The sequence below is a fragment of the Oncorhynchus mykiss genome, chromosome 1 (assembly GCF_057628025.1).
Source record: "Oncorhynchus mykiss isolate SJ-2025 chromosome 1, ASM5762802v1, whole genome shotgun sequence".
Classification (NCBI taxonomy): domain Eukaryota; kingdom Metazoa; phylum Chordata; class Actinopteri; order Salmoniformes; family Salmonidae; genus Oncorhynchus; species Oncorhynchus mykiss.
In genome coordinates, this window is record NC_143022.1 from 70,102,232 (window position 1) to 70,127,750 (window position 25,519).

The following is a 25,519-nucleotide window of genomic DNA, read 5'->3' on the forward strand; positions in this document are numbered from 1 at the left end:
TGTAGATTGCAGAGGATTTGTCTTATTTTATCAATTTTAGAATAAGGCATTAACATAACAAAGTGGAAAAAGTCAAGGGGTCTGAATACTTTTCGAATGCACTGTATATCTTAATGTGTTGCCTATGACAAGCATACAGTTGAAGTCGGACGTTTACATACACCTTAGCCAAATACATTTAAACTCCGTTTTTCACAATTCCTGACATTTAATCCTTGTAAAAAAAATCCCTGTATTAGGTCAGTTAGGATCACCACTTTATTTTAAGAATGTGAAATATCAGAATAATAGTAGAGAGAATGATTTATTTCAGCTTTTATTTCTTCCATCACATTCCCAGTGGGTCAGAGGTTTACATTCACTCATTTAGTATTTGGTAGTATTGCCATTACATTGTTTAACATGGGTCAAATGTTTCAGGTAGCCTTCCACAAGCTTCCCACAATAAGTTGGGTGAATTTTGGTCCATTCCTCCTGACAAAGCTGGTGTAACTGAGTCAGGTTTGTAGGCCTCCTTGCTCGCACACGCTTGACTTTGTTGTCCTTAAGCCATTTTGCCACAACTTTTGGAAGTATGATTGGGGTCAATGTCCATTTGGAAGACCCATTTGCGACCAAGCTATAACTTCTTGACTGATGTCTTGAGATGTTGCTTCAATATATCCACATCATTTTCCTCCTCATGATGCCATCTATTTTGTGAAGTGCACCAGTCCCCCCTGCAGCAAAGCACCCCCACAACATGATGCTGGATGGTCATTATGGCCAAACAGTTCTATTTTTGTTTCATCAGACAAGAGGACATTTCTAATGCAGTTGCAAACTGTAGTCTGGCTTTCTAATGCAGTTGCAAACTGCAAACTGTAGTCTGGCTTTCTAATGCAGTTGCAAACTGCAAACTGTAGTCTCGCTTTATAATGGCAGTTTTGGAGCAGTGACTTCTTCCTTGCTGAGCGGCCTTTCAGGTTATGTCGGTATAGGACTCTTTTTTACTGTGGATATAGATACCTTTGTACCTGTTTCCTCCAGCGTCTTCACAAGGTCCTTTGCTGTTGTTCTGGGATTGATTTGCACTTTTCGCACCAAAGTACGTTCATCTCTTGGAGACAGAACGCGTCTCTTTCCTGAGCGGTATGACGCCTGTGTGGGGCCATGGTGTTTATACTTGGGTACTATTGTTTGTACAGATTAACGTGGTATCTTCAGGCGTTTGGAAATTGCTCCCAAGGATGAACCAGACTTGTGGACGTCTACAACAAAAAAATGATGAGGTTTTGGCTGATTTCTTTTGATTTTGCCATGATGTCAAGCAAAGAGGCACTGAGTTTGAAGGTAGTACTTGAAATACATCCACAGGTACACCTCCAATTGACTCAAATTATGTCAATTAGCCTATCAGAAGCTTCTAAAGCCATGGCATCATTTCCTGGAACTTTCCAAGCTGTTTAAAGGCACAGTCTACTTACTGTATGTAAACGTCTGACCCACTGGAATTGTGATACAGTGAATTATAAGTGAAATAATCTGTCTGTAAACAATTGTTGGAAAAATTACTTGTGTCATGCACAAAGTAGATGTCCTAACCGACTTGCCAAAACTATAGTTTGTTAACAAGAAATTTGTGGAGTGGTTGAAAAACGAGTTAATGACTCCAACCTAAGTGTATGTAAACTTCCAACTTCAACTGTATATGACAAACATATAAAGCCATCATTCAGGCCCACGATATTCTGGTGTCAATTATGTCCTTTAGAGCGGGTCGCACTCACAAAATCTATGGAGTATTTCTACGAAAGAACATTCTACAAATGTTCATATTTATGTGCCTCACAGATGCTGTACAGAGCAGCGCATTGCAAAAGTTATTTTGTTAAGTATGGGCGCCCTCCTGTGTCCATTGCGGAGGGTAAGAGTGGCCCTGCAATTTTTGATTATGCCACTGTATATAACTGTATATCAGTGGAGGCTGCTGAGGGGAGGACGGCTCATAATAATGGCTGGAATGGAGTGAATGGAATGGCATCAAACCATGTATTTGATGTGTTTGATACCATTCCACTGATTCCGCCCCAGCCACTACCATGAGCCCATCCTCCCCAATTAAGGTGCCACCAACCTCCTGTGCTGTATATCTCCATCATTAGGCTCTGTTGGCTATAGAGTTGAGAGCTGATCTAATTGGCTGTGCTTTATTCCAGGTGTGACCCGGGTTGGGAGGGGCAGCAGTGCAACGTCTGTGCGAGAATGCCAGGCTGTGTCCATGGATCATGTCATCAACCCTGGCAATGCACCTGCGAGCCTGGATGGGCAGGGCGCTTCTGCGACAAAGGTGACAGAAAATATTTGTATGTATCAGACCATCATAATTGTATTTATTCAGTGAGTGGTAGAGCAGTACGTATTCACCGCTTCTCTCCTCTGCTTCAGATATCCATGTGTGTACAAATGAGGCACCTTGTCAGAACGGCGCCACTTGCTACGCCAACGTTTCCGGGGAATACTCCTGCCTCTGCCCCGAGGGATTTCACGGGAGGAACTGCGAGCACAAGACAGGACCCTGTCATAAGACCGGCAGGTGAGTTCAATTAGCAACACACTCGAAAACAATCTATGGAACAAGTTTGTCTCAGGCCTACTGCTTCTGCCTTAATCAAAACAAATCACAAGTTCAACCTCAACCAGTGACTCAACTAGTGGTCATTTTAGACTTTTCAATGGGAAACTAGCTACACTATTAGTGTGTGTAAATTACAATCAATCAGTGGTTCTCTCAATGAGTGTGTTTCAGTGTGTGTAGGTTTTGACTGTGTGGTGTCCCAGCTGGTCCCCTGATGGCAGTCAAAAACATGCAGACTGGCACGGGCCACGTAGCAGCCTGGTCAATTTGTATCCACTGGAGAGCAATCATGTGATTTAATGGGCTCATTATCGGCCATGTGAGTGGCCTCTAGTGCTAAGAAACACATTGAAGCCAGGCATCTACACTACAGCCCCCATGGAGTTCCCAAATCACTGGCTAAACGGTTACCACGGAAACCATACAGGCCAAGGCACAGACTCTGGGGCAGATTTGTCTTAAAGTGCCAAATCAATGCCTGATTGAATGTAATCACTTATTATCACAGAGAAAGCGCCACACATTTACTTACAAATCAGTTGGATGTCCAGGCCCATATGAACAGGCTTGGGTTAAGTAATCAATTCAGCACTGAACATCTATTCAGTTATTCAGATCATTTACCTCAGGGTTTTTAGTGCTTATGTTGTCTTTATCTTTCAGGTCTTCGTGTAAGAATGGCGGGCAGTGTGAGGACAGTGGCGGTTATGCTCCAGAGCTCTCATGCCGCTGCCTGGCAGGCTTCACCGGGCCACGTTGCGAGAACAACATGGACGACTGCCTGATGCGCCCCTGTGGTAACGGTGCCACCTGCCTGGATGGCATCAACCGCTTCTCCTGCCTCTGTCCCGAGGGCTTCACGGGCCGGTTCTGTACCGTCAACCTGGATGACTGTGCCAGCCAACCTTGCCTTAATGGAGGACGCTGTCTGGACCGTGCCAGCACCTTCCACTGCCTCTGCAAGCCTGGGTTCACTGGCAGGACCTGCGAGGTGCCCTTAAGGAGCCCAGCGAGCCAAGCGCCCATCAGCAGCTCCCATGACTGGGCTGGGGGAGGTGGGGGCTGGGGAAGGGTAACTCAGTCCAGGCCAGACCAGGACATCACGAGGAGGGACAATAATAGTGGAGACAGGCTGCTTAAGATCTCTGTGAAGGAGGTTGTGACCCAGTGGGGGTCATCTGGCCTGTCAGAGGTGCAGCTCATCACCCTCCTGGTGCTGGGGGGCATGACACTTGCCGTGGTGGTGCTCACAGCTGGCCTGGTGCTGAGGGGACATTGGCAGGACCACTGTGCAAGCTGCAGGTGCGGCCCCACCCCCCACCTGCACCCGCTGAAACACCGAGACCGCCAGCCACCCCCGCAGAGCCACCTAGTCACAGTAGAGCAGGAGTGTAAGATCAGCTTCCTGCACACACCCACAGCCCCAGAACTGGAGAAGAAGAAACTGAACACTGAGGTGATTTAGGTTATGTTTACTACCTCCACAGCCCTGAACACAGGACACAGACTGCTCTCAGCAGAGGTAAAGCCATGATTTTATCCCAGCCCTGCCTCCATGACTGATTTTCTTCAGTACTGACAGTCAAAATACAGACAACATACCGACCTAGGTATCGAAATCTAAAGAGACGCAGGACCAAGAAGGGACCAGTGGGTCTGTTCAAGGGTAAATGTTAGGAGTGTCAAACACATTCTCTTAACAAAAGGAGCGTAGTCCTAATATTACGGATTATTTGTTGACCAGAGGGGTAAAGCGGAGGTACATCATGAGAAATATACTCAAGTCCTTTGGTTACTTGTCACGGACAACCAATGTGTAATTTGTCCGTCCACAAAATCAGCTGATTCGATTTCTTGGCATGAACTGCATGTAAGACAGGCCTACTGACAGACAGCTTTGGAATGCAAGCCGAGACAATGCTCTTGTTATGTCAACCTAATTGGTGTACTGGTATTTGTCACTGCTGTTCTCGTCATGATATTAGGCCAAAATGTTAGACATGAATGAATCTACCCATATTTTTCCAAATGGGCTCTGACCTCGGAACAAGCTCTGCAGTGAGCCGAATTCAGACATGCAGACAAATGATTGCCTGAATTCATGTTGTTTTAACAGTGTACTTTTTATACCACAAACTCAAGATCTGCAACACCTCAACACCTACTTCATTTAAGTAACTGTCCAGTGTTTCCAGATTTCTATGAAATATGACCTATAATTAATTACAATATGAGTAAAATAGTTTTCCTTCCAAAAAAGTGTAATTATGTATGTAAAAAAATCTGCTTTTCTGTGTTGGAATGGTGTGGGCGTACCCCATAGAGTTAGATAGAGGCACGGGCATTGCCATTTAGGGCTTTCAACATTTTAAGGTAGTCAACAGGGTTGTACTTTCTATGGGTTACGGAAGGATGACATGATTCCATCCAGGTCATCAGGAGGGATCAGCCAATGAATTATACTTATACCTATACTAGGTGGCCGTATGTACCTTTTCAGTTTGTTTGTCAACTCATTGAAGTAGTAGAAGAAGAATATTGACTACTTCAAAATAAAGATGGCCTTAATGGCGCTGCCTGTACGCTCACAGATGCCATCATGGGATATACACTGAGTGTACAAAACATTAGGAACAGGTCTACCGGGTGGTGCACTGGTCTAGGGCACTGCCTTGCAGTGCTAGCTGTGCCACCAGAGTCTCTGGGTTCGCGCCCAGGCTCTGTCGCAGCCGGCCGCGGCAGGGAGGTCCGTGGGGCGACGCACAATTGGCCTAGCGTCGTCCGGGTTAGAGAGGGTTTGGCCGGTAGGGATATCATTGTCTCATCGCGCAATAGCGACTCCTGTGGCGGGCCGGACGCAGTGCACGCTAACCAGGTCGGTGTTTCCTCTGACACATTGGTGCGGCTGGCTTCCGGGTTGGATGCGCGCTGTGTTAAGAAGCAGTGTGGCTTGGTTGGGTTGTGTTTCGGAGGACGCATGGCTTTCCTGTACGGGAGTTGTAGTGATGAGACAAGATAGTAACTACTAACAATTGGATACCACGAAATTGGGGAGAAAAGGGGATAAACATTTTTTTTAAACATTAGGAACCCCTGGTCTTTCAGGTTAAAGAAGGATTTTTAAGCCTTGAGACAATTGAGACATGGATTGTGTATGTGCCATTCAGAGGGTGAATGGGCGAGACAACAGATTTAAGCGCCTTTGAACGGGGTATGGTGCCAGGCGCACCGGTTTGAGTGTGTTTTCACGCTCAACAGTTTCCCATGTGTATCAAGAATGATCCAAAGGACATCCAGCCAACTTGACATAACTGAGGGAAGCATTGGAGTCAGAATGGTCCAGCATCCCTGTGGAACGCTTTCGACACCTTGTAGAGTCCATGCCCTGACAAATTTAGGTTTTTCTGAGGGAAAGATGTTCCTAATGTTTTGTACACTCAGTGTATATAAAGATGATATCTCGATCTATCACTGTGGACAACAACAGAATGATGTGAGTGTATACCGGTCATTAAAAATATTAATGTGTAGACCGCTGATTGGAAAACTCATTCTTCTCTATGAGGAAATAGCAAGCATTTTTTAAATATTCTGTTTGAGATACACGTTTGAGGTGGGGACTTCATGTTTTTTAATTTATTTATGCTTTGGCCACATGAGTATAGAATGAGTCAACAACATTATTTGGGTATTAGTTAACAGAATTTGAACTTTTAAGAGAGATTTTCACTGGACAGTTACTTTAAATTATAATTGTATCATTTCGTAAAAAGTAATATTCTGTCAACACTGAAAATTAATTTGTGACCTGTTTACTTCTGTATGGTGTTTAATAGCAAATTTCAATATGGATTTGCTTAACAGTATTTTGAAGCTGTACATTTTATTTATTTTCTGTAATTTATTATAGAACGTGGTCTATTTGCAATGAGTCTTATTTTTTTATACTGAATTGTCTGCAATAAAGTTGCGAACTGTTTCCTGTACAGAGTGCCGTAATGACTGCCAAAAATGCTTCCAATTCAGTATAGATAGAGCCAGGATACAGATAACAGGTACAGAAGATGTAAGAACACATACCTGGCTTTATCCCTAAATGACATGACCTCAGCGTGACAAGTCAATTCAATCAAGCAATTGAAAACAACACATTGATCGTCCATTTACCTATGATACTGTACCTTCTTTGCTACAAGGTGTCACATTTGTTTGTTGTTTAAAGCATTCTGAATGTCTATTTTCCAGGAGACAAACACCAATGGTTCAGACTTAGCACTTTATACCATCACTGTTATAGACCTGCAGTCTTTTCTAGCAAGCAATTGTTTCTACATAATTTGAGACTTACCCTTTAAGTTTCCCTGAATATCTGTGCTCTTATCCCACCATAAACATTTCCTCAGCTCCCAAGCCCTTGAATTTACCAAATAATGCCCGGTGGGGGTGAAAAGTGACCTGACCCCAACCTGACATAATATCCAGCAGAGGAAGTTACGGAGACCCCAAGAATAACCTGAAACTAGAGTCCTCACTTCCTGTGGGAAAGAGCTCCAGACAGTTCCCTCCTCAGGTTGACCACACAGGAATGATAGAGCTACTCTGTAACATGCATGTCATCACAACACAAGTTCCCGTAAGATAGCATTGTTGGAATCAATGTTAGAACACACCAAAATCACTTGTCATTTTACCAATTGAAAAGTCAGGCCCTGGACAAAACACACAATAAGATAAACCAGCAGCCAGCACAAGGAAATGTAGTTGTCTATACTCTCATTGAGGTTTTCACTGACCTTTGGCCAGTTATTCAGTGCCCTAATCACTGCCGACGAGAATTTGTTCCTGAAGCAGATGGTTTGCTCTGGGAGCCTAATGGTGTGCCTCCAACTCGGTACAACATCACCATAGCTGTGCTCTGTCAACTGGTACTGATGTGAAACAAATGGGAAGTGTTTACTGATGTATGATGGTCCATAAACAGTCATGCATTCAGATCCGATAAAATATGAGCTAGTGAGCCTGAGGAAACCCATCAGGTTGTTTTAGGAGAGAGGTGCAAAATCCCTCTTTGGTTGATATTAGTCCTCTATGGCCTTTTATTGGCAGAAATGAAAATGACTGTCCTAACTTTGTAATGAACACAGACAGTTATGATACTCAATACTGCCAGTGACAGGTCTAGTGTGAACCAATAACTATTTACTAGTTCCATCTCTAAGGTTGACTGGTTCCTTTTCCCTGGTCACCTGTCACAGTTCAGTGGTAAAAAAGGACTTGGGAGAGGATTTTGATATGTTTTCAGAGGTGATGGAAGTGCCAAGTGCCAACAGCTGGGCCTGTGGGCAACAGTGCTTGTGTCACAATGGCAGCTGCCTCTTTAGGGACAGGATGGCAAAAATGTATGCCTGTGTAGACCGGCCTCCATCCTTCCCCAGCTCTGCTGCCTGTTAACATTCAAGTCAAGCTGGCACCACTCCACTATACCATATATCCTTATAGGCATACAGAGCACTAAGGTAGTAGTCTAAATAGAACCCAAGATTTATACTGTATAAGAGAAAGTGTTATGATTGACTTGAAGAGATATAACTCATTCACCTGCTCTAGTACTAAGAGCACACGTTCTTGTTGCGTCGGTGAGGAATAGCTCACTAACTCAATGTGTCAACCATCTGTCAATTTTAGGATATCATTTTTATATGAAAAGAACCCTACATGGTTTTTAAAGGGAGCCAGTGACACCCAGTGGACAGAAGAACCTGCATCTACCTCATGAAGCAAAGTACAATTAACAAAATAGCAAATGCACCATGGATGTGACCTTATGATATAGCTTTATAAGCATTCAACAAACTGATATGCAATCAGTAAAAAGACAAGACATTTGCTTACGGTGTATGTAGAAAATGTATTCAAAACATGTCATATCTATAAAATCGCTCTCAAAAAAAATGGATTCATAACCATTTTTGACAAACATAGATCCTTAATTGAGAAACTTAAGGAATCCTAACCATATCTCTTCTTATACTGTTGAAGGCACCATAGATGTGCAGTTAGACCATCTCAGACTTTGACGAGTCCGTTGAAGTATTCTTCCAGGATGCCCTCCACCTCCTCCTCTTTGTAGTCTCGCACCTGGAACAGGGACCCGTCAACCGCCCCTCTGATCATGGCAGACAGTGCTGGACATGGGTAGAGAAGCCATATCATACAAGGTCAGTAGGTACAAAAGACTGGAATATGATCAAATCAACATCAAGTTGTGACGGTCTCAAATGTGGGATTGTTTAAAGCTTGCTGTGATATGTGTTATTGAATACATGTGTTATTGTATTATGATAATTTCTCTCAAAGTCAAACTGTAATCTTACATTTTCCAGAGGAGGGCCGGAAAAGACAGAGGATTTTCTTGTGCATGTCCAGGGCCCTTCCCAGCTCATACCCAACTCCAAGAGAGGGCTGTGTCACTTCAGCTATTATCACTGACATTAGAGAAGAGCAATGTTTAGATCGAAACATTGTGTAGTAGCAAACACTACTAACTTGTCTTGCAACACGGGTATAGATTAGTCACTTTCCGCAATGGGTAACTTTTTTAGCAAGAACAAGAGCTAATATTTAAATACTGTAGGAGTAGCATTATACACCTTTGCTATTCTGAAATAAATCGCTTTCAATGAATAGTGACAGAGTAGATGCACATATTATAAACAAGACAACAGACATTTAAATATTTTCATCCTAAGGCAAACTCGTCCTGACTCTTTCTTACCATCAGACATCATAAGCCATTCCATATCTCGGTCATGGATAAATGTATCGCCGTCCTGCACAGCATCCTCACCTAGGACAGTCAAGATGCAAGGTTCAAGTAAATGTTGACGAGTTCATGACCACCACAGTCCAAATTCTAGTCAGAATGCAAAAAAAATAGTTTCATAAAACGTAACAGTCCTGCAAACGACAAGCAAGTTGAGCTCATGCTGGTATCCAAATCTACAAATTCGTTACAGGGAAGACACCGTCTGTGGTAAAGAACGTGGCTCACCTTTCTCTGACAGATCACAGTGACTCACGTGCTCCGTCAGAACTTCTCCATATTGCTGTAGTTTCTGCACAATTTTCTGATAAATAACCACATCCTGTCTTCCTCCACGAATACTGCCACAGAAGTAAATTTGCATAGCTTTCCTTTTAGCTTGCTAACTTATAGGTAGGTGTCTGAAAACGTTTTTGATTGAGTCGAGTGAAAATGATGCCTAAAAAATAAATCCAGTGTCCACTAGATAGCACAGGCACAAAGTCAAATGGTTTATATCGTAAAAATTTATTTATTTATTTATTTTTTGCCTTTTTGTCTTAATTTAAGGTTAGGACACAAGGTTAGCAATGCGGTTAAGGTTTAAGTTACGGTTAGGGTTAGTTTTAAAATTACATTTTAAGAAGATTCTTCGCAGAAATGGGAGGGGTTTATAACTTTGTGGCTATGGTAACTAGTGATGACCCCACAGTGTGTGATTAGCTAGCCCGTGCATCGTGTCCTTTCGCCTTTTGGCGCCATCTCGTGGCACACATGCTGGCGCCAAAACGCGAACGCGATGACGTCAAATCCGCCTCGATTTCCGTTTCGTTGATTTATAGGAACGTCGACAGTGACTTGGTGGCCCAAAAACATTGAAGAAAATACAACTGTCAAGGTTAGTGAAATTAGATGTTATTGTTACACACACCGATATATATGTTCAAAAGGTTTATAATACTCTCACCTCTTGCATGGGGTGTGTCCCTCATTGGGCAGTCTGAATCGATATTCTTTGCTAGCCAGTCGTTTAGCTAAATTGCTAACGTTAGCTAGCTGACGTTGTTAGCTTGCAGGCTATCTACATCAGTTTATTTAGCTATCAGATAATAGCAGGTAGGTAGGTGGAGGTCGGCTACTCTAAACTATATATCTGTCTCCATGTTCGTGCATTATTCGCTTCGTGTCAATGTAGTTAGTTAGCTATAACGTTACCTCGTTAAAAAGTCATTTTATTCGTCACTTTCTTCGTAAACAGCAGGTGTTTACTAACCGTGAAGTGCTTACGGTTAGAGAAAGCAAATGCATAAATAATATAAAATAACGAAAAATAATAAATACACAATGAGTTACGATAACTTGGCTATGTACACGGGGTACCAGTGTCGAGTCGATTTTTAACTAGGCAAGCCAGTTAAGAATGACGGCCTACCAACATGCCTCCTGCGGGGACGGGCGCTGGGATTAAAAATAAAATACAAAATATAGGACAAAACACACATCACGACAAGAGGGACAACACTACATAAAAAGAGACCTAAGAAGACAACATATCAATGCAGCAACACACGAAAACATAGCATGGTAGCAACACAACATGGTAGCAGCACAAAACATGGTACAAACATTATTGGGTACAGACAACAGCACAAAGGGCAAGCAGGTAGAGAAGTGCAGGGTTACGAGGTAATAGAGCAAGATATGTTCATATATCTAAGAATAAAGTGACTGGACAACAGTATAGATAAAACAGTAGCAGCGTATGTAACTCGTAAAAAGGTCAATGCAGATAGTCCGAGTAGCTGTTTAACTATGGCTTGTGGATAGAAGCTGCACAGGGTACTGTTGGTTCCAGAATTGGTGAGTCAGTACCACCATGCAGTAGCAGAGAGAACAGTCAAGGACTTGTGTGTTACAAACTTTAATACAAGCCAAACATCCCTAGTTCCATAATAAACATCCATTGCAAAATGATAAGTCACAGGTAGACAGCAAGTACTGTATATAACTGCTGTGTTGATATGCCATTTCTACCCCTCACTCACGCACTCTCCCCCAGCCAGGGCTTGTGCCTGAGTCCGGCGTCTGTGAATGGAAGTGGAGATAGCATTCGAGATGGGTCCTGAGAGAATCTTACCAAACTCTGAGGAGGAGCTGGGCCAGGAGCGGCCGTCGGATGGTGGAGTGGGCGGGGAGTGGAGTGGAGAGGACATGGAGGAGGGCGGTGTGGGAGATGATGATGAGGAGGAGGAGGATGATGGAGGTTACTATTACCAGCCACTAAACCAGGACCCTGATGGACTAAATGCTGCACCTGGAGACCAGCCTGAGGATATGCCCCCAGTAGCAGAGCAACTGCATGAAGTTCAGGAGAGAATAGAGGTATCTAACCCAATGTTCTGAATATGATCTATGCATTATTTCAATCAGTGTCATGTATTTATAATTTGGACAAAAGTCAGTAAAATGTCAATTGTCATTGCTTGTTGAGACATTGATGAAACTTAATTGATTCCTCCACAGTCAATGGGCTTACATCTTCCCCAGCCCCCTCCCCTAGACAGTGATGAGGAGGAGGAGCCAGAAGGAGCCTCTGCCCTGAGCAGCGCAGCCTCCATCCCCATGGATGAAGGTGAGGATCCAGTCTTGCTTAGTTCATCCACAGTACCCAAACATACAGGGAATGCTCATACAGCCTTAGAACCCGACCATAGCTATTACTACTCCTTTATGGTATTGCTCATTAAGTTGCCATGTAATGCTCACTCTCAATGTAATGCTTTGTACTTATGTCCACTCCTAAAGACCACGTGGAGCTGGTGAAGAGGACCATGGCAGCAGTGGCCCTGCCCTCTCTGGCTATCCCAACCTGGGCTCAGGAGATCTCTGACGACCAATGGAAGGACATGGTCCAACAGACACTCCAGACTCGCCAAAGCTCTGGAGGCCTGATGCTAGAGCGCAAATAAGACTGAATGGGACTCCTTCCCACAGTCTGTCTAACTGTGCCATGCATTTCACCATCACATTTACCTCAGGGGAGTCTGAGCTGAGCTCCTCTGAGCGGGTCATGAGTTCTAGGTGTCTCAAATCTCAATTTCCAATTCCTATTAGATTAAGATATCTCTCCTAAATGTGTTTGATAGGAGCCTCTGGGTACTCACTACTTCTAAGGGCGGCAGGTAAGCTAGTAACCGAAAGGTTTCTGGTTCAAACCCCAAGCCGACTAGGTGAAAAGTCTCTGTGCCCTTTGAGCAAGGCACTTAAAACGAATTGCTCCTGTAAGTCACTCTTGATAAGAGCATCTGCTAAATGACTAAAATGTAAACATTTACTTGGTATTTGTAAAGTTTAATGTGAATGAGGTCAAATGAGTATAGTATATTTTTCTCTCAGATCATGCAAACTCTACTGCTTCTGGAAGGAAGAACTTGAATCAGTGTACAGCAGTTTAAAGTATAATGAGGCTCAATGGTTATGACAGGTAAAGCCAATTGGCCTTGAGAACAGAAACACTACTCTGTGAACTAGGAGTTCCCCCACCCTAAGCTTTTTGAAACGTTCCAGTGTACAGTCAAACCACCTTTCCAACACCAGATCGCCTTTGTTATTTTTGGGTGGTGATTACCATATTGCAATACTGTTTAATCATTGTCTTTGTTGAGCATTATCTATATACATATATATGGGCATCCATAGGAAATGAACAATAATGTCCCATGTCTCGTAACGTGTTAATTTCCTGGGGACCCAAAGGGGTGCACATTTTAGACACCTGATTCCACTCATATGTTTCTGATGAATGGAATCGGGTGTGTAGTGTTAGGGTAAAAACACAAATGTGCACCCCTTTGGGTCCCCAGGATGATGGATATTGACTTGTTTTGTGTGTGAGGGCAACATATTTCCAAACTCAATGGATGTCAAACATGTCCACTTTATTTTTTGCCTTTTTCTTTTGTTCTGTACATACATGAACATCTGTACAAAATGATTTTCATACTATGTAATGCTCTAACTAATTAAAGTACAACCTATGTACATATGACATGGAAGGCAATTTAAGATTAGTGTCAGAACTGGACAGAGTGGAGAAGGGAGTGGAGCAAGACCTTTTGGTTCAAAATGTAATCTTCAGTTTGTGTGGCTGCTGGACAAACTAAGCACAGTTCCATGTCATCACTTAACACCCAGCAATGGCATTTAGTGTACAGTAACAATGCTACCCCTTAGCGAGTCTGGAATGTCTCAACAGGTACCTTTTGGAAGCATGGTCAGTAGGAATGTATGTGCCTTGTTCAGTCAGGTAAGAGAACAGTTACATTCATTCTATTATTATGAACTAATATTTTAATTGATATAGAAACGTCTCATGCGCAGCTAACTTTTTCAAACCTCACCAGAAAAATACAATTTAGAGATTGGTTCTTTGGATTTGCCAAATCTTATCTGAGCCGATGAGATTTGTTCCACGCAGGGTGAGTGTAGAGGTTATCGCTACTTTGAAAACTGAGCACAGTACAAGATACATTTATTTAAGTGTGAGGATAAATGGATTTAAATGTATGGAAATTGAGATTATATAATAAACAGCTCCAGATAGCTTGGATTAAGACTGCTCTAACATTATTACTGTCGGGGAGGAAACATTGGCAGCCAACTTTTCACTAAGGAAATCAAATTTTATTTGTCACATGCGCGGAATACAACAGGTGTAGACTTCACTGTGAAATGCTTACTAACAAGCCCTTAACCAACAATGCAGTTCAAGAGATTGCCTGGGTGAGATGACGAGTCACTTTGCCCAGCAGCCATAGAGGGAGTTGTTCCCCACTGTTGGAGTGATTGACAGGAAGCTCAAACAATAGAAGAGACCCTTACAAAGAAATGATGACATCGTACAGCAAGTGGTAAAAAACAAGAGAGGGGGGGGGTAATTGGGATAAACCTACAGGACAAGGGGTTGCAACCCTAAGCAATATACATTACAATATACCGTAACACAAATATTTGGAACGGTAACCGCAGGCTTTCCTTTTTCCAACATAATTATTGTGCCTAATTAGTGAGGCAAGTATCTTTTTTCATCTGTAGATAGTCCTTTAAGGAGGATGATTTGTGTATGGAAGTGCACAATACAAAGTGCACTTTGCTTGAGCGCTTGAAAGAAACAATAGGACACAATCTACGACAGAGACCTATTGAATCAAGCCGGTTTGGAGGAAGAGAAAACGAAATAGGATTCCCTACACTTAAACTGAAACAACCCTTACCTTTCTACAATGAAGCTGACTCAACAGAGGAGCATTTTCAAGAAACATACACTGAACAAAAATATAAATGCAACGTGTAAAGTGTTAGTCATGTTTCATACTAACAAAAAGCTTATTTCTCTCAAATTTTGTGCACAAATTTGTTTACATCTCTGTTAGTGAGCTTTCTCCTTTGCCAAGATAATCCATCCACCTGAAAGGTGTGGCATATCAAGAAGCTGATTAAACAGCAAGACTATTACACAGGTTCCCCTTGTGCTGGGGACAATAAAAGGCCACTAAAATGTGCAGTTTTGTCACATACTGTCACAGATGTCTTAAATTGAGGGAGCGTGCAATTGGCATGCTGACAGCAGGAATGTTCACCAGAGCTGTTGCCGGAGAATTTCATGTTAATTTCTCTACCATAAGCTGCCTCCAAAGTCATTTTAGAGAATTTGGCAGTACATCCAACCGACCTCACAACCGCAGACCACGTGTATGGCATCGTGTGGGTGAGCGGTTTGCTGATGTCAACGTTGTGAACAGAGTGCCCAATGGTAGCGGTGGGGTTAAGGTATGGGCAGGCATAAGCTACGGACAATGAACACAATTGCATTTTATCGATGGCAATTTTAATGCACAGAGATACTGTGAATAGATCGTGAGGCTCATTGTCGTGCCATTCAACCGCTGCCATCACATCAAGTTTCAGCATGATGATGCACAGCCACATGTCGCAAGGATCTGTACACAAGTCCTGGAAGCTGAAAATGTCCCAGTTCTTCCATGGCCTGCATACCCACCTGAAAATGTCACCCATTGAGCATGTTTGAGATGCTCTGGATTGATGTGTACGACAGCGTGTTCCAGTTCCCGCCAATATCCAGCAATTTTGCACAGCCATTAAAGAGGAGTGGGACAACATTCCACAATCCACAAATCAACAGCATGATCAACTCTATGGGAAGGAGAAGTGTCACGCTGCATGAGACAAATGGTGGTCACACCGATACTGACTGGTTTTCTGATCCACACCCCTACATTTTTTAAAGGTATCTGTGACTAATGGATGCATATCTGTATTCCCAGTCATGTGAAATCCATAGATTAGTGGGCCTAATGAATTTATTTCAATTGACTGATTTCCTTATTTGAACTGTAATTCAGTAAAATCTTTGAAAATGTTACACGTTCCGTTTATATTTTTGTTCAGAATAAATCCACAAAAAAACAACAAAAAAAAGAAAGGCAAGAAGAAGGCTAGAGAGGAATAATTAGAGGCTGAGGCGACATTAACCATTGGGCCAGAAACATTAATAAACATATTAACATGAATTTGACGGAAGGAATGGATGAGTTGGGATAACAATCATGGCAGTCAAGAGTCTGTAGACAGAGCAAGAAGGTTATCTTTGAGAAAACGATGGACTAATTCTGCACCAGTTAATGGTTGCTTTTCCTAAATACCAACCTCTTGAGGACAATATTAACCTGACATTCTATCTAACGGAATTATTTTCGGAGGTTTCTTTTTGACACAGTGACATGATTTGTTTTTGAGCTACACCTCTAATTATAAAAAATACAAGAAACATTTTACAGTTCTATTACAAGTTGAGACATTTGTCAACTCATTCTCTTGTATGGACAATTGCTAGTATATCACGTTTTTTTTTATCTTTAAGTGCTTTTCAAAAGCCAGTTTTGTGAACTACAAAACGCTGTCAAAAACAGATCAAAACAAAAACACAAACCTACACTTATTCATGTGAGCAGCTAGGTCTGAACTAAAGTTATTGTTTTTTCATGGATTCTGAAATAAACCAATCATCAGGATTACAATCATGTTATTAGCATATGACTAATCAACAGGGAAAATGCAATTCAACAGACGGTGTAAGGCCATGATTTTACTCTGCAAAGAGGTGACGAAGATACAATTACAGTACTAAAACGTGAGCAAAACAGTCTCATGGAAGAGACTGACATAGAGTAAATAATTAAATTAAGATAAAGTCAGCCATCTTGATTCCTAGTGCTCTCTCATTTTATTTAATTGCCTTGTCTAAGTTTTAGTGCTGAACGATTAGTGCTTTTTGAGGTTGGTTTGGTTATGAAAAAATAATCACGGTTTAAATGCTCTATACATTATGTGGGTTGTTGTGCTAAGGGATTAACCAACATTTCATTTTTTTCTCTCCGGTTATTAATCAACTAATTGACCGGCATCAGTTCAATTACAGTTCTTTGTGAGCCCAACGCACCGTTTCTCTAGTGGGAAATCAAATAATTCACGAGAGAACTCAAGTCAAGAACTATGTGGGACGCTGGGATGAAGGGAGTTGTAGTTTTCTTTAAGCAAATGTTCAACCTAGTTCATTGCAGAAACGTGGTAATTAACTACAATAACCACAATCCATTGCACCTGTTTAGCTCAGCTCGGACAGAGACGGATCAGAGAGGAAGAGGCGGAATGAAAGGTTTCACTGTCGCCAAAATCTGCCCAATATTTTGAACAAACGCTTGTCGTCTGCTTTCCCGCCTTTGGGACAATGACATTGTTAGGGTGGCGACATGAACATCTCGTCATTATATACAGATCTCTGGACGGATACACTTTTACAGATACACTTTTAAGAGAGAGGAATGTACAGAACAAAACAATGAGAGGGACAGAGACAGTTCGTAAAAGTATGCTTTATCTACTTTGAAGAACTAGTAAAAAAAAATATTTTGCCAGTCAGCTCTGAAGCATACTTTAGGCAGGCTAGCTAAATAAGATGATTGAAGAGAGTACAGTATGGGGAGCACATAGATAACACTAGATGGCTTGGCTGGCTGACTGCTACTGCCTGAGCAGAGATGAGATGATGACTCTAAGGAATGAAAAATAATAAAGTAATCCAATAAAAACTGAAATATTTTATTATTTAATAGAAATGTCCTATTTTTTATTGATGTCGAGACACTGGAATATTTTCAATGTTTTGGCAATTTAATGTTTGGAATTTACATCAAAAAGCTCTAAAATCATTGCAATGTAATTATTTCATAATGAATTTAATATTTAAATAAATAATCGAAACCGAAATTGAAAACCGTGATTACTTTTTAATATTCGAACCGACCTCAAAAATCACTAATCCTCAGAACTAGTTTGTTGAATGCTGTAACACAGAATAAAAATCATTAATAAAAGTCCCATGATGGCAATGACTGCCAAGTGCTGCTTATCACTTATTAACCATAATTTATTCACATTACTTTAATAAATTATTTCAGTTGTGTATATTACATTTGTTTTATTTGATTACTTTATTATTTCATTCTAAGTCATAATCTCATCCCTATAGAGAGAGCTATGCTGTCTGACAAAATTAATATTTTAATAGTTCTTCAAAGTAAATAAGGCATACTTTTATGACTGCTGAATACCAACTATCAATTACTTAGATCATGTATTTTCAGTGAATTATGGTCATTGTAGGTAATTACCACATTTTCCATGCTAAACTATGTAGAATACTGGCCAGTTGGCAACTACAACTCCCTACCATATCGTACAGTCTGGGCTTGATCTGATTTCTCTAGAAAAACTACACACTGAGCTTACAGAAAAAAATAGAAAGAAATGGAATTCAAATAATAGAACCGACATCGGTCAATTAGTTGCTTAAAAAACATTTTGGTTAATAGCTCAGCACTACTAAATTGTATTGTAAGCTTTGTGTCACAGACTTCGCTTCCTCAACATTTACTATGTTGCCTGGGCATGACCTGACATCTAGGGGTTTTTACAGAGCAGAACCACTACTTTCACTAGACTTCCAGCTAGACTAAAGCATGGCCTCATCATCCACCAAACCATTCAGATTACCTACACCCTCTCACTCCAGGCAAGCTAGCAAGAGAATCAATCACAATCTACTGCCCTCTATAGGTAATGCTGGGTTCCAAAAAGGAAACAAAGAAACATGCTTCACGGATGCTTACACTTAATACTACTGTTGTGTTATTGTTGTCCTTGTGCAACGTAATGAACGGCCCACTGTAGTCAAGTATGTATGCATTTCTGTGCAAGCTGGAACTATTGTAGGCCTGTATGTTCCTATATGTGCGCATATGTGTGTTCTTGTCCGTCTCTGTGATGGCCCTGGTTTTCTGCAGATGGGGATCTCCGGCAGAGATGAAGGAGTGGAGGGGGAGGAGAAGCGGAGGAGAAGGGGGGGGGGTAAAGCAGGTGACTGGTTGGATGCGACACGGGGGTGGGGGTTAGGTGCAGGGGGTGCCACTGCTCCCTGGTCAGAGGGCCTCCTCGTTGGCCGTCAGGTACTCCTCCGCTCTCTTGTGCTGCTCCAGGGCTTTTATAGTGTACACGTCCTGCGGCAGCTCCGACTTCCTCCGGATCATCACCTTGTCTTTCTTGATGTCCTTCATCCCCTATGGAAGTTTATAGAACAAAGTGTTCAAGACCATATCCAATACAGTAATGAAATGTCTCGAATGGACAGACATGGTCTGGTGAATTCATAAACTGACATGAGTTGGTTGAGGAATACATTTAAAAACTTTAAAAACATAGAAAGATGAAAAGAAGAAATAAAGAAGAAGAAATAAACGTGAAACGTGAAAAATCAACAGAACAGCGCTATTTTTTCTTAATCCATTGATTAGTTGGTAGGTGTATTAATACTATCCTGAACGACAGCCTGCAGGTGGGCGTACAGTATGTGGTACGGGTGGTGTGAGTACATACCTGTGATTCAACAAATTAAGGCCTTGACAATTCATTGATTAGTAGGTGTGTTAGTAAGTGATTAGGCTGGAAAAACAGCCTGCAGGTGGGCGTATGTAGGCTAGACAGAGCAGTGTACCTGTGAGTGTGCTGGTAGTTGTACCTGTGTGGCCTCTGTCTCGACAGTCTTCTTCAGCAGCTGAATGTCCTCAGCAGTTGGCGTCTCCGTCTCCATGGAGTACAAGGGCACCCCTCCCGGACTCTCATTGTACATCATGTACTGGAAGATTACAGACACAAATTAGTTGTATCTGGTCTGGATACGGCCTGTGAAATACACCCACGAATGTACCAAGAGCAACATCAGACAGCCCATTGAATTCAGTAAGAAAAGAGGCAGACCTCTTCTTGTGGGTGGAGACCAGGTCGGAGGTTGGCAACCTGCAGAGAAAGTATAAGTTACACCATGGCTACATTCACTGAAGCACAATTCCTCTTAATTAAAACTTCAGCTATTTGTGCCTGAGCGCTTGGAGCTGGGAATCAGTCATGAGAGATGATCAACGGTGATAATTAGATGTGTCTGGAACAAAAGGACTTTACAAAGTCTAATTAATTAAAGCATGACCCTGTTTAAAACCCAAAGATCCCTGCCTACACATCTTAATGTGCAGACAATTTCACACGCAACCATAGCAACATAATTGCTGAGGACTGAGGAGTTTCTCCCCCTTTTGGTTGCTTTTTACCCCCCTTTTCTCCCCAATTTCGATGTTGTCTCATCGCTGCAACTCTCCAACGGGCTCGGGAGGCAAAAGTCAAGTCATGCGTCCTCTGAAACATGACCCGCCAAACCGCGCTTCTTAACACCCGCCTGCTTAACCCGGAAGCCAGATGCACCAATGTGTCGGAGGCAACACTGTTCAACTGATGATCGGAAGTCAGCCTGCAGGTGCCCGGCCCACCACAAGGAGTCACTTAGAGCGCGATGAGCCAAGTAAATAAAGCCGCCCCCCCCCCCCCCCCCCCCCGGCCAAACCCTCCCCTTCCCCCGGACGATGCTGGGCCAATGGGACTCCCGGTCACGTTCGGTTGTAACACAGCCTGGGATCGAACCCAGGTCTGTAGTGACGCCTCAAGCACTGCGATGCCGTTTGCGTCACGTGTGTGAGCGTTGCAAAATAATTTTCAACATACATGTTATTCAATTATTGCACCCATACTGCTCGCGTGCCAACGAGCATCTGCGTTGCCAATCGCTAAAATAGAAGTCAAGTAGAAATAGAATAATCACACAAAGGGAATGGACAAGTTCATATGCGAGATTTCACTCCTCCCTTGTACTTGATTGATGAATTAAGGCCACTAATTAGTAAACATGTTTGTCTAGGTCAAAAATCCACAGACACTAGGACCTCCATGGAATGAGTTTGACACCCCTGATATAGGGCCTTGAAACTCAACTCTGGACCTCGAAGCCAGTGCCACTGCTTGTTTTCATTGTTCCCCTCCAATCACGGACTGATTTAGACCTGGAACACCAGGTGAGTGCAATTTATTTTAAGATGGTTTCTGTTCTGAGTTTGAAGGCTCTATATTAACTTGTCCATTCCCTTAGTGTGATTATTTAACCTTGCTTAAATAAGAAATGTTTTTATGGTGAGCGAGTGTGGCGCCTTTTCCTTTGCAATGATGATTACATTTTTTGGTTGCACCTCGACTTACGTTGGTTGAGCACCCTTCTCTACTTCTTTCCAAAATATATGACCCTAAGCATTATGGGATGCTAATTGCTTAATTAACTCAGGAACAACGCTTGTGTGGAAGCACCTACTTTCAATATACTTTGTATCTCTCATTTACTCAAGTGTTTCCATTATTTTGTCAGTTACCTGTATTTGCAGGATCAGAACAACAGACAGGATGCGTGTTGCTAGGGGCCATTAATTTGATACTACATACAGTACACTTTTTGGGGGCAAATCCAATTATGCAGTGTCCATCTACAAATGTGTATATGGAAATAAATTGCAGTGTCTCATTTCCTGAGCCTACTCCCTAGAACAACGTGATGCGAATGTTCCACAATGCATGGGGATAGGGTAGTGGTGTTTTTGACATCTTGCCATAGGGATCACCTGTGGGTTATGCTTGGCCAGCTCCTCTATCTTGTGCCAGACCTCCTCACGCTCCTTCAGCTTGCACTTCTCTCTGAAAACACATCAGCAACAACAAAAACTACAGAGTTGGGGCCAACCAGGAAATCAGCTGGCTTGGCATTTTACTGTGCTTTGAGGGAGAGGATTAATAATTCCAGATGGGAATAAAGGAAGGTGCTGATTTACTAGAAGACCATGCAGATGTCCTCTTTGAACATGCCCAGTGGACTCACTTCTGTTTCTCAGCCTTGTACTGCTGGGTGCAGTCATCAAACAGCTTCTGGTTCATCTCCATGAAGAGCTTCAGGGCGTTATAGATCAGCCCATGGATTGTCCTGAAGAGAGGAAGGCCATGTAACACAATGCAATATGTGCAAGTTAACATACAATGAATCATTGAAATGCATATTTCAGAGAGTGCTGTACATCAAATGTTTTGACGGATTATATTCAAAAGGATCCAGCGTCCTATTTTCAGGGGGAAAAAAATATTTCTGCACTATTGCAAATTGTATTTTCTTCCTTTACAACAATTCATAGGTTTCTTCTCTCAAATGTGAACCCAGGGTCCTAATAGCCAGGCTTGTTTTGGATGCACGCAAGTTCAGCAGGAGCATTGATCTTTCAATTGACTTGGCTGCAGGGGTCGTACTTGTTCCAGTGGCTCTTGGAGTTCTTGTAGAGAGCAGGGAACATGATGGGGAGGATCTTGGCTGCGTTGTCGCTGATCAGGCTCATAATGTACTCGTTGTTCCAGTAGTACAGCGCCCTCTCTGCCACCTTGAGAGCACAACACAGGAGGCAATCAGAGACAATACACCCCTTGTCATCTAAGTGGTCTTCTTCTATTGTGGGTATTGTATAGTTCCTGTTCATTACATAATATCGCACTCGTTTCTAATACTAATTACTTTCAATTGACATGACAAGTTATTTTTCCTTCCTGAAGGCAATTTTATATTCTGTTATGTTTGGGGCAGTGAAGCAGAATGAGTAAACACAGTAGTGTGAGTGAGCTTGAGGCAGGCGTAGTGTACCTGGAAGTGTGGACTGGACACACACTTGGCCAGCTGTCTGAACAGCGGCTCCATGATCTTGACGAACTCAGAGGGCTCGATGACGTCCAGGATCTCCTCCAGCTCGTTGAGGAACATCACCTCTTTGGGGCTGTGGGTCTTAGGCCAGAACTTCAGCAGGCCCATGATCACCTCAGGGTCAAATCATTAACACAAAATTAACATTCAACGCCCACAACAGCAAAAAATCGATGTTTTTGCACCTCCACTGAACATTTTCATAATCCATATATTTTTAGCTAGTTTGGATGAAAAAAAAAAACATATCTAACCATTAATAAATGGTATAATTGCGTGATATGATGCATTTTGCAACCCCACTCCCCCGTCGCACCAAGATGAATGGTTTTGCCCACTAAAGTTTTGCTTCACTACACGCTCCACTGCTTTGATTGGTGCAGCTAGAAACCACAAGTGTCTATCCTATAATGAAAAAGGCACCCGTGAAAAATTATTCAAGGAACTTGTTTATCTGTTTTGTTGTGCTGTCGTTACATTTAGTATTGGTGTTTTAGTGTTTCGTGTCCGATGCTGATATCATTTGCGGCGTGCATCATGAGCAAAGTCATTGTAGCCTATCATTTCACTTCACCTGTGAGAACCAAGAGCACGGGCTGACTTGGCTTTGAGGTACCGCAGCCGGAAAGCTTATCAACAGCCCAACAAAGGTTTTCACTGTGTCCAATACAACGTAGAAAAATACATCTCTAGCCCAAACCATTCAATAGATATTGCCAGAGCTTCATCTTATTCTTTCTAACAATTTCTAATGCTTCTGACAAATTCAGCTCCAGAACCAACCATAGCCTAGCCAGCTGGATCATTTTTTGAAAATGTGTAGTAAAACCCCCCCAGCAAAAACAGATAACATTAGCTAGCTAGTTAAGGTTAACTGTTAAGGTCTGTGACTGTCAGTGCCCTATTTGTTGTTGTTTCTCCACTCCACGTGGAAATCATCACGACGTTCCCACCCCCAATTCGTGAATATGTATATATTAGGAGCCTACGTCATTCTTCTGAGGTGGAACCAAATCCAAGCATTTTCTAGGACAGGAATTACGTCAAAATAGGGGTGGCAACTTCCTCTAGAGGGCCCTTTCACTGTGTGATGAGTATTAAACTCACCGGTTCAGTTAGACTGCTGTCCTTTTCCAAGAACTGCACAACGCAATATGCCAGCTGTGGAGAGATAAAGAGAGAGACAAGTCGTATAAGTAAGAGCATATCAGCAGGAACTTAAATGAGAGGCACGTCTGAGCCTCATGCTGTGTGGGGGGGGGGGCCTTTCAGAGCACTGCGATACCTGGGGGTGGTAGACGCTGAGTGACTTCACTTTGTGAAGCGGCAGCAGCCCTCGGATCAGGAACATTTTGTGCTCCTCTTTCAATGGCAGGGCAAAGCCGTTGATTATGCTGGGGATGAGGGACAAGGGAAGATTGGTTTGAGATGAATGGTAAAAGAGCATGTGTTGAGGGGATAGTACACTGTGCAGTGTGCACTCACCTTCCTAAGATTTCTAAGAGCTCTGCGATTCCATTGTGATGCTCCGTTTCATATATAAACCTGCAATATGAGACCAGACCAAGGTCAACTATCGATTACAATTACACAGATAACAGATATACTGACACATCTTCTTACATACATCAAACACAACCTCAACATTTGACAACCTTGCAGTTTTTTCTTTGTTGTGGTTACATATCGATCCTCCCAAGAACAGACAGACTCACTCAATCACACTCTGTGAATAGATTTCAAATGGTGTGAAATGTTGCTGCTTGCAAGACAGACGCATAGAAACAGAATAACTAGAACGGGCATCTCCCCAATCAAGTCAGCATCCTGTGTTAGGTGGACCGGCAGCCACATTGGGTGTACCTGTAATTCTATTTCTATGGACAGACATAACTGGTGTAAAAGCCATATCTCACCTGTAGAATATGTTGTTGATCTGTCTGCGGATGTAGGCCCGGAGGCCCAGGAACTTGCCGTAGATCCTGTGGAGGATGGTCTTCAGGAAGTCCCGCTCCCTGGGGTCTTCACTGTCAAACAGCTCCAGGAGCTGTGGGGGTGGAGTAGGGACATGATCAGGCATATGCGTTCAAGAAACTAGCACTACTCAATAAAATAGATACAAATGGGACACTTGCAATTGTGGAGGCAAAACATTTTTCAATCAGGCAAAGGTAGAAAATATACTATTCGTCAGACAAATAGTCCATTCACTGATACACAAAAATGTTCCTGAACATGTAGCACATAGTATTAAGTGGTGCGGTGAAAACAAAATTACACTGCCATGAAATTTGATAGAGGCTGGATTTTGCCATAACATAATGCAAGGCCATGTGTGTTTGGAGCCCAGGCCAGCACTCAGAAAGTGAGTAGGCTGACTCAAGTCCTTAACATTCATTCCCAGCAGCGGTGGATGGGAAGCATCATGTGGTGAGATGGAGCAGAGTGATCCCTGCTAATTCCCTCTCAGCTCTCATGTCTCTCTACTGTGTGGGTGGGAGACGGAAGCTGGCCAAGGTATGAGTGAACACACACACACACAGCATAATTCCCCAACTGCCTGGGCGCCAGGATATTACACATACTGCCAATTAAATATTTTAACAGCTCAGCAGTTACAGGAGTGAAGTTTGTGTTTTGTTGGAGGAGAGGGATACTTACAGACAGTACAAACTTTTGGTCAATGTATTTTTTAGCGACATTAGGCTGGAAATCAGGGGACTCCAGGAATCGTAAGAAGAATTCATACACCAGCTAGAGGGAAGAAAAAGAAGACATTGAGATAAAAGGTTGGTGTGATTTGAGGCTGAAAATACTGAAGGGGGGAAAAAAAGTCTAAAAAATGATAGTCTAACGC

The 25,519-nt window shown here is 42.5% G+C and overlaps 4 protein-coding genes across 14 annotated transcripts in view; 2 read left to right on the forward strand and 2 right to left on the reverse strand.

Annotated features, from left to right (window-relative positions):
• dlk2 (delta like non-canonical Notch ligand 2) overlaps nucleotides 1-6,603 on the forward strand; it is a 65,783-nt gene extending 59,180 nt beyond the window's left edge. For 6 of the 9 annotated variants that reach the window (XM_090237956.1, XM_090237963.1, XM_036983187.2 and 3 more), the window contains 3 exons: nucleotides 2,199-2,329; nucleotides 2,428-2,575; nucleotides 3,281-6,603. In XM_090237956.1, coding sequence (XP_090094082.1) covers nucleotides 2,199-2,329; nucleotides 2,428-2,575; nucleotides 3,281-4,082 — 1,081 coding nt within the window. In that variant the 3' untranslated portion in view covers nucleotides 4,083-6,603. Of the gene's footprint in view, nucleotides 1-1,833; nucleotides 1,907-2,198; nucleotides 2,346-2,427; nucleotides 2,576-3,280 lie in introns of all 9 variants that reach the window. The other 3 variants (XM_090237981.1, XM_021608646.3, XM_021608653.3) reach the window with 3 other exon arrangements.
• Nucleotides 6,604-8,505: 1,902 nt separating this feature from the next.
• On the reverse strand, nucleotides 8,506-10,106 carry dnph1 (2'-deoxynucleoside 5'-phosphate N-hydrolase 1). Its single transcript, XM_021608693.3, has 4 exons — nucleotides 9,669-10,106; nucleotides 9,393-9,464; nucleotides 8,992-9,102; nucleotides 8,506-8,802 (listed from the first exon to the last, which is right to left on the reverse strand). The coding sequence occupies exons 1-4, from the start codon at nucleotides 9,802-9,804 to the stop codon at nucleotides 8,684-8,686; spliced, it is 438 nt and encodes a 145-aa protein (XP_021464368.1). The 5' UTR covers nucleotides 9,805-10,106; the 3' UTR covers nucleotides 8,506-8,683.
• Nucleotides 10,107-10,129: 23 nt separating this feature from the next.
• mea1 (male-enhanced antigen 1) lies at nucleotides 10,130-13,467 on the forward strand. 2 transcript variants are annotated; one of them, XM_021608674.3, is made up of 4 exons: nucleotides 10,130-10,317; nucleotides 11,479-11,801; nucleotides 11,943-12,051; nucleotides 12,225-13,467. In XM_021608674.3, exons 2-4 carry the CDS (start codon nucleotides 11,511-11,513, stop codon nucleotides 12,386-12,388), a joined length of 564 nt encoding a protein of 187 aa, XP_021464349.2. In that variant the 5' UTR covers nucleotides 10,130-10,317; nucleotides 11,479-11,510; the 3' UTR covers nucleotides 12,389-13,467. The 2 variants fall into 2 exon arrangements, with proteins under 2 accessions (XP_021464349.2, XP_021464357.2); XM_021608682.3 differs by having other exon boundaries at nucleotides 10,221-10,317; nucleotides 11,483-11,801.
• The window catches only part of LOC110527436 (serine/threonine-protein phosphatase 2A 56 kDa regulatory subunit delta isoform), a 49,034-nt gene continuing 36,851 nt past the window's right edge, over nucleotides 13,337-25,519 (reverse strand). The window contains exons 6-17 of one of the 2 annotated variants that reach the window (XM_021608714.3): nucleotides 25,324-25,416; nucleotides 24,579-24,709; nucleotides 24,148-24,207; nucleotides 23,948-24,056; nucleotides 23,770-23,823; nucleotides 22,606-22,776; nucleotides 22,221-22,348; nucleotides 21,802-21,903; nucleotides 21,548-21,620; nucleotides 19,812-19,850; nucleotides 19,573-19,689; nucleotides 13,337-19,114 (exon numbers count right to left, since the gene is read on the reverse strand). In XM_021608714.3, coding sequence (XP_021464389.3) covers nucleotides 18,977-19,114; nucleotides 19,573-19,689; nucleotides 19,812-19,850; nucleotides 21,548-21,620; nucleotides 21,802-21,903; nucleotides 22,221-22,348; nucleotides 22,606-22,776; nucleotides 23,770-23,823; nucleotides 23,948-24,056; nucleotides 24,148-24,207; nucleotides 24,579-24,709; nucleotides 25,324-25,416 — 1,215 coding nt within the window. In that variant the 3' untranslated portion in view covers nucleotides 13,337-18,976. Of the gene's footprint in view, nucleotides 19,115-19,548; nucleotides 19,690-19,811; nucleotides 19,851-21,547; nucleotides 21,621-21,801; nucleotides 21,904-22,220; nucleotides 22,349-22,605; nucleotides 22,777-23,769; nucleotides 23,824-23,947; nucleotides 24,057-24,147; nucleotides 24,208-24,578; nucleotides 24,710-25,323; nucleotides 25,417-25,519 lie in introns of both variants that reach the window. The other variant, XM_021608706.3, reaches the window with a different exon arrangement.

Coding starts and splice junctions, on each gene's coding strand:
- dnph1 (XM_021608693.3), bottom strand. CDS start 9,804: ATGCAAATTTACTTCTGTGGCAGTATTCGTGGAGGAAGACAGGATGTG. Junction 9,465..9,668: donor CTGTGATCTGTCAGAGAAAG/GTGAGCCACGTT, acceptor TGACTGTCCTAG/GTGAGGATGCTGTGCAGGAC. Junction 8,803..8,991: donor CCGGCCCTCCTCTGGAAAAT/GTAAGATTACAG, acceptor ACCCATGTCCAG/CACTGTCTGCCATGATCAGA.
- mea1 (XM_021608674.3), top strand. CDS start 11,511: ATGGAAGTGGAGATAGCATTCGAGATGGGTCCTGAGAGAATCTTACCA. Junction 11,802..11,942: donor AAGTTCAGGAGAGAATAGAG/GTATCTAACCCA, acceptor ATTCCTCCACAG/TCAATGGGCTTACATCTTCC. Junction 12,052..12,224: donor CTCCATCCCCATGGATGAAG/GTGAGGATCCAG, acceptor CCACTCCTAAAG/ACCACGTGGAGCTGGTGAAG.